The sequence below is a fragment of the Quercus robur genome, chromosome 5 (genome assembly GCF_932294415.1).
Source record: "Quercus robur chromosome 5, dhQueRobu3.1, whole genome shotgun sequence".
NCBI lineage: Eukaryota > Viridiplantae > Streptophyta > Magnoliopsida > Fagales > Fagaceae > Quercus > Quercus robur.
The window spans coordinates 18,403,792-18,412,094 of NC_065538.1; the positions used below are offsets into that span (position 1 = coordinate 18,403,792).

Here is an 8,303-nt window from a genome sequence, read left to right on the forward strand (position 1 = left end):
GAGAAGAATTCGTGGAGACAAACAAAAAAAGGGTATGCATTTAGTTTCACGTATGGCTTGGGTCTAACTAGAAAGGTTGTTTTGTTTATGTATACTGGTACTGTTGATACTTCTCCACAAACGTGGCATAAACTACAAATATGGTTTGTACGCCATTACAATACTTTATTTATACATCTCCATAACGCAGCCTGAAATTGTATAATTTCGACCAATAAAACCATTTGCAGGGTGAAGATGCACCTACACTACTTGCAAAGTGAAGCTAGTATACGGCGAGGTGGATCGAATGATCTTCGGGCATGAAGGACAGCCCAATTATCCAGCAAAAGAACATCACCTTTCTGCCAAGGAAAGGCTACACTTTCCTCTTCAAGGATATTTAGACAGTCATAGATGATATCAGCTGGCAACGGTTTGCCATCTCCAAAGGTAACAGCTTTTACAGGATCATTCCTGGCATCCTCCCAGCCTGTATAAGCAGCAACCATGCTGTTAAACCAAATCTTGCGCTGTCTTGTCTTGTCGAATTTAATAGCTGGGATTGGACCCATTATTGTTTTCACTGAATCCTCCAGCCATTCCAGCTTCATCCCCAAATTAGCAGCCCTGTCAAATGTGTTGGAAGAGCCATATTATCTCCAGGTCCAAATAATAGATATTATACCTGTTAATGCTCTGTAATTGTATATACTAATCTAATTTGAAGCCATCGTATGAAAAGATGATCTTAGCTATACAGATAGTGCAAGAACTTAAATTGAATATATGGGACATCTATAAGATGATTAGTCCTGAATGTCCTGAACAATGGCCTCATGCAATACTTTTTGCAAGGCATTGAGTCTGCTAATATCTATCAAGTAGAAGCTATACAAGAAAAGAAGTTCAGCAAATAGAACGTGTGCAACAATATAGTTGTTGCTCTAATGAGTTTGAACACAAGAAGTTCACCTATACTGTTCATATATTACAGTGAACCTGAACACCATAAAGATAAAATCTAGAGCATTGGCATATCATAGGTATATAGCAGGTCATATACAAATAATTCTGCTGAAAAAATGCCATCACAGCTTGCAACATGGACACTTTTTATCCCTCATCACCGTACAACTTGTGATTTCAAAAGAAACATATACTGAAGTTGTTTTCAACTAGTCTTGGAATAACACTATTGTAAAGAACATTAATAAGCTGTTATAGTGTAGGAACTATGATCATATTAATGAGAGCTAAATTTGTGTCCAAAGTAGATTCTGCTTTAACTTGTTTCACCTATCTCATTGCATGTATTCCCAATCAAAACAGGAGCATGTCTGGTTTGTTCATGTTTTACAAGAATCAACTACCAGATAAGGAACTGCAGCTTGTCATGCACAAATGCTTGGAATAAAAATCATTTCAAATATCAAACAATAGTTCAGATCACAAACCTTTCCTCAGCCACACTCTTGTCTTTGGTCAAGAATGTTGATTTCCACCCACGCCCGATCGGAGATGACGGGTCATCATCTTCACCTAATACCCGCGTATATAACAATCCATGCTCGTCTAGTCGTTCAACAAATTCTGGGTGTCTCTCTTTCACCTTTTCATAGACAAGATGGCTAAGAACTATAGGAGTCTCTCCCCCACTTCCAGGCTCCACTTCACAGAAGAAAAACAGCTTGGAAGGGAATGTAGGAACCTATTAATAAACCCAAGTCCTAAACAAAGCTCAAGAAGATATGCTGATAAAAATATCTTACACAATGAAGTATGCAACACTCACGTGTAAATCCCACATTCAAGGATTCCATATGTATAATAAATCTAGTGACACAAAATATTTCACATTTGTTGCATACATAACCTTTTGTAATAATGTGCATGTGTTTGGTTAAGAACCCAAAGTGTCAATGTGATGCTGTGATTGAATGGGGTACTAGAGAGTTGACAAAAAAAAAAAATTTCTCTTAAAGGCTGTATTATGTAAACTGATCATGGCTGCTACTGTTTATCATATTTGGCTTCAAAGAAATGCTTGGGTATAGAAAGGGCATGTTAAATCTGAAGATGCCATTGTCACCTCCATAAAGTGGGATGTTAAAACTCGAATTGAGTTTTGCAAGAAGGTGAAGTTGTCACTGCAGAACAAAGTCTTATGAAATTGGCGCATCTCCTCTAAAGTTTTCAAGAACTGAAGATGGTTTGCTGTTGTGGATTTTTTTTTAAATTTTTTAATTTATGTGCAGTTCTTCTTTAATAAGTATTAGAGCTGCTATTTGTACTGATTGTGCAGTGTGGAAGAGGGTTTGTTGTCCTGTACTGCTGTATGGTTTGGTGTTGTTTTGTATGGTGCTCAACTGCACTGAGTTGTAGAACTTGTGTTCCATTTCTTTCGTAATGAATTTAACTAAAATAAATAAATAAATAAATAAATAAAAAGAGTAGTGGATTATGCGAAAGTGATGTTATCCAATGAAAACTTGCCACCTTAGCAAGTTGTAAAACAGATAGTAAAAAGTTGTCTCCAGAGCATTGCTCGTATATATATATATATATATGCCTTTTTACATGTAGGAAGGTATCTCATGCATCGAATATATATGGACTATCCTTTGACAGCATGTAAGCATGACTATCCTATACATTAGCTGAAACCTATTTTGAAAATGCGATTTCACAATTTTAGCTATGTGTCTAACAACTGTGTAACTATCACCACTATATACCGCCTTTTGCTTGCACAAGGTGATACGAAAACTATGTGCCGTTTTAATCCGTAAAAACGGCAATGACAAACCCCTTGGACCACACTCACCCTAAAATGATATAGTTTAATGTTAACGACGACATGTCGTCCACATGGTGAAACGACAAACCGAATATAAACTCAGCGTTGTTAATATAAAAACGACAACACCTTCAATATAAAAGGTCATTAGCAAATTGCCCCCCAAAAAAGGATGAAATTACGGAACATACCTGAGCCATTTCATGATGAAAAGGAATCTTCTGATCTGGCGGGGACTCATTGGCGGTGAAGACCCGACCCACAACGTTGGTCCGAGGGGCAGCTCCACCCACGTAAGGAAGTTCCTCGAAGCCAAAGGCCTCAACGACGTCGTTGAAGTCCGAGGCTGTATTTACAGGAAAGCCCCTGAGGAGTACAGCACCGGACTTGTGAAGCACAGAGTCGAGAAACGTTTTCTCGGTTTTGATGGCTTTGGTGAAAAGAGACAGAGAGGAAGGAGGGGTCTGGGACTTGGGGTTGGGTGATAGAATTAAAGGGAATTGAATTCCGTTGAAAAGCTTTTGGTGTGGGATTTGGAATTCCAAGAATGTCTCCGACATGGTTATGCTCTGTTCTTTTCTATACTGTTCTGTTTGTTTTTCTGTGAATCTGTTTGTTTACTCTGAACTCTGGTGGGAAAATTAGTGAAGAGCCTTTGCTGCTTGTTTGTTGATTGTGTCCAGGTTCAACGAATGGTGGTTTTGGGCTTTTAGATGTGACTATGGCAGTCCATCCAAGTGTGCATAACACTTCTAATGGGCTAGCCCAAATGTAAGTTGCAACTAAAACCCACTCTTAAATACTTTGTCAAAAGAGTAGTAGAACATAGAAACAATTGTGTTTTTGGTATAATTTCCATCGACTGATTTTTTTTACTTTTAAGAGCTTAGTTGTATTTTTAGAATTTACACATTGTTGAAGATATATTAATCTTCCAACAAAAGAGGCTAACACTTGAAACACCCAATTACTATGTTAGAGTCATATTTTTTATGTGATTAACTAATCCTTTGACAAAATGCACTTTATTTATAATTGAGTTGATCTAAGTTGGGTTTAATGTATCAAGAAGTATGTTATTCAAATATATCAATTGGTATCATTAAAAACATGAATTTTGATTCAAGAAACAAGTGAAGAAAAGTTGTTTCATTAAAACTCAACACAAGCTCGATCTGTCGAGAACTACGAATTCAGAATTCTCAGATTTGAATTTCGGGCCATGATGACTTGAATGATTAGAGTTTCTCTCTTTACAATTGTAGTCATATATAAGGCTTATTTTAAAAGTCATTAAGTACGGAATCAGAGACCTAGAACTCATATACTCTGTGTGAAGCTACTACGTTTGTGCGTCTTAGGGTTTTGTAACCAAATGTTTCCTGATCTTCAATGCTTATGAAATGAAGAACTTTACAGCCAATAACAATCAATCAAGTTACTGGAGTTAATCATGTACTAGGACCCGTGCAAAGGAGTTAGTCATAGATTGGAGTTTTGTGCAAAGCAAAGAGATCTGCTACAAGATCAAGTTCAATTGGGTATTAAAGTGAAGGTTCAACTATAGGTTAGTATTTTGGGATAGGCTAGGGTAGTGGTAAGATTCCTCATACTTGTAACCACTTGATTATTTATTAGTAGATTATTGGGAGTGGTGACCTTGAATTCACCCGGTGGGGTTTTTGCCTTGCGAGAGGTTTTCTTCATTTGTCAACAAATCACTGTGTTAATTTATTTTCCGCTGAATTTAATTTATTTGTAGATTTGTTGATGCCTCCACGATTTGCATGTAATTTGACCTAATTAATCAACTTGATGATTGAATTAATTAACCGGGGTCAATCTATAACCCAACATATTAAATTTACATGTAAAAGCAAATTGGATATGACAACTAAGAGATGCTAGCAAATTCAACAAGACCTCACGTAAAATAAAGGCCCCAAAAAATAGGGGAATTTTGTATAGAGATTGTTAACATATGGCTAGGAAATTATAATTAACAATCCCTAGGCCCCAAAAAATTGTAAGAAATTATCCTATAAACCATTGGGTTCATCAATACTATTATTGTTAGTCATAATTAATCTTAGAATTTTGCTAATAAAACTAAATTCAAACATAACCCTAGTTCCTAGCCATTTTTTCGAGCCATTTTTTTCCGATTCCAAAGTTGGTATCTTTTGTCATGAATTGTAAGAAGTGAAAAGAGACAAATACATTTTACAATGTTTAAGAAATCATAGACATCAACATAAAAGCAAAAAAGAAAGTATCACCATCCACGTCAATATTCAATAATAAAAAGTGTCCCCTATAAACAGGGGCAGAGGTACAATATGGGTTGGGGGGGGGGGGGGGGGGGGGGGGGGGCGGCATGGCTCCCCCCAAATCTTTTTAGAAACCCTCTGATAGTTGGTAAGTTTAGATTTCACTCCATTATTTTAATAGCCGGCCCCCACAATAATAAAGCTCTCCCCCCCCCCCCCCCCCCCCTCTCCTGCAGCACATCAACCAAATTTGGATCCCCAAAAAATCACAATTTTTCACCATTTGTCTTTTTCCATTCCTTCTCTTAATAGTTAGCCATATCTCATATCTTTTTATTAACTTCTTCTAACTTTTAGTTTTAGTTCCATTTAGAAGATTAAATCATTTTTATCCAAAAAAGAAAAAGGATTCATATATTTTTTTCTAAAAGGATAAAACTTTCATATAGCATATTAAATTCCCCAATTAAACACAATTGTTCTTGAAAATGAAAATAATGTTTGTGTTTTATTGGTCATGGTAAATAGGTGGTTGAGTTTCATTAGGAATATTAGGACATATGTGAATCATGTTAGGAACATATGTCAATGTAGAATTGGCTAATCCTTTGACAAAACGCGCTTTACTTGTAATTAGGTAGATCTAGGATGTGTTTAATAATTCAAGGAACAAGGTTTCAAGTCCAAGTGTTAAAGCCATGCAAATCTGTCCAAAAAACAAGTGAAGAAGTATTGGATTTTTAAAGCTCGAAAGCTAACTTGATAGATAGCATATATCGAGGTTTAAAAGGCAGCTTTTTCCCGATGCTCGACAGCTACTCGATAGATAACCTATCTATCGAGATTTATGAAAATCAGGTTTCACTCCAATCCGTTTGGATTGAGCTTATTTTTGCTAAAACTGAAAACACTATAGCGAAATAATTTTTAAATGTGTAAATAGTACTGTGGGACCTATTTTTAATGAAAAAGTTGCTGAAAAGTGTAATTTGTGGGTGACTTGGTGACTTTTTTCCTTAAGCATTGGAGAGTAGGTGAAATTATTAAGTTCGTTCGGACTACAAATTCTCTTAGTGGTAGACCTTACCTATGCAGCTTGCAAGTGAGTCCTAAATTTATGTACGGACTACGGAATACTTGTATAAGGTTAAACATTTCATATTTAGCTCAAGAAACAAAAGAGGGGGTATAAGGTTAAACATTTCATGTTTAGCTCAAGAAACAAAAGAGTAAAGGCTGTAAAGCTCAAGCCTAGTTTTAGTCTTGAAATTGAGTATTGAATAAATCAATCTTAAATATAATTATTTATTTGTGAACAAATTTGTAATTATGATACATGATTTAAATATATGTAATATGAATGTATCTAATCCAATATTTGCTCCAATACATTTTAACTCATTAATATCCACACTTAAAAACAGTAAAAGAGTCTTTTTCATTTTCAACGTGGGATTAAATATTTTGACTAACTCCTTATCTTTCATATTAACTCAAATATCTTTACATTTAAGATGCCAATTTTATTCATTTTAATTATTTAATATTAAAATGCTACAACATAAACCTTAACTTTGAAACATTAAATATCGAAAGTTAGAATGAAATCTCAAAATATTTAGATAGCCTTCATGAGAGTCTAAGGCCAGAAAGTGCTTGAGATTGGTTATGAAGGAAGAAGATGAAGAAGTAGCCAACATCTCATTATGATCCAACAACAATCCAACAAAAATTTAACAATTTTTAGAGAATTTGAGTATAATTTTTTTTTTTTAAATAAAACTAAATCAAGTATCACAATTAGCAAATCAATTGTTATAGATCTCTAACATTTGCAAAACATTCATAAAACATTTGCAAAACATTTGTAAATGCATTGTGTTTAGTAGCTTGACGACATTTGTAAAACATTTGCAACATTTGAAGTCTCAAACTCAAATAAAAATGGATAAAAATATAATTTTGGTTCTTACATTTTGGAGTTACAGTTAATTTGATCATTACATTTTAGTAGTAGTTAATCTGGTCTTTGTTTTTTTTAATATGTACTCAATTTGATCCCTACTGTTAACTCACTAGTCACTAACGGAAAATGCTTATGTGGCAAGTAGTGTGCATTATTGGCCCACTTAAAGCTTACATAACTTACAAAATAATATTAAAAAATGCCACTCAGCATTTTAATAATTAAAAAAAGGCCAGTAAAAAAAAAAAAACTCTAAAAAAAAAATATTTTAAATTACTGATAATTTAAATTTTCTTGCAATCTAACTACACATAAACATCCAAGATTTGTGAAAGAACCACCATGGCCGAGAGAGTTAATTTAGTGATTGTGGATTGAGTTGAAGAGGGGAGAAGAAAGTCTTCTTATCAACATTTCTTTTTCTTGCTCTTTCTTGTTTGGGTAAAGCTGAAGTGGCTGTGGCTTTCAGGTGAAAAGTTTTTTATGTAAAATTTTTTTATAGCTTTATGGGTGTTTGGGTGGACTGGAAACTCATAATTCATTAGCCAAGTTACGATTCTTAAAAAATATTTAATGAAATTTTATTATTTATCAAAATCGTATAAGGTACGATTCTTAGAAAAAATCCTCCTAGTAATACTTTTCTTTTGTGTCACGTTGAACAGCACTTTAAAAACATAAACGAGCCTCGTCACACTAACTCTTCTTTCGAGAATATGAATCATACTAATTAATTAATTTTTAATTAGTTAAAATATACTTTTATCTAATGTCTCATTTGACTTGGCATAAAAAACGAAAGCATAGGATTCCGATTACAGTAACTAATTATATTTTAATTTTGCTTGCTTAGAGAAAGAGAACTAATCAGCATTCTTGTGTCCAGTGGACATGGTGAACTAAACAGGTGTCCAAGTCTAACGTGTCCGTGCACTCATGCACTGGATCACAAGCTTAACCCCACGAGGGAGAGAGAGAGAGAGAGTAACAAGTGCGTGTAGCTTTTTCTATATAAAGGGGAGTTTCAACATGCATGTCGAAGACCACAAAACTACGCAGGTCTTGCAAAGCCACAACGCCCCAGCACACCTTTTGTTCGCCTTGAGGTCAATTCTTCAGCATTGAGTTCTACAGCACTGATAAGTGCACGGCCACAATATCTCAGAGGTAGCCTTTTATATATATATATATATATATATATATATACATATATATATACAGCGTTGAGTGCTATATTAATCAATTATCTTAGTCGTCGTGATCACTAGCTAGTTGCTGTGCAGTTGGA

General features: G+C 34.8%; 1 protein-coding gene across 1 annotated transcript; it reads right to left on the reverse strand.

The window, feature by feature from the left end:
• Window positions 1-14: 14 nt before the first annotated feature.
• LOC126725350 (clavaminate synthase-like protein At3g21360) lies at window positions 15-3,467 on the reverse strand. The gene is made up of 3 exons (XM_050430018.1): window positions 2,971-3,467; window positions 1,437-1,690; window positions 15-609 (listed from the first exon to the last, which is right to left on the reverse strand). Exons 1-3 carry the CDS (start codon window positions 3,337-3,339, stop codon window positions 249-251), a joined length of 984 nt encoding a protein of 327 aa, XP_050285975.1. The 5' UTR covers window positions 3,340-3,467; the 3' UTR covers window positions 15-248.
• Window positions 3,468-8,303: the final 4,836 nt, after the last annotated feature.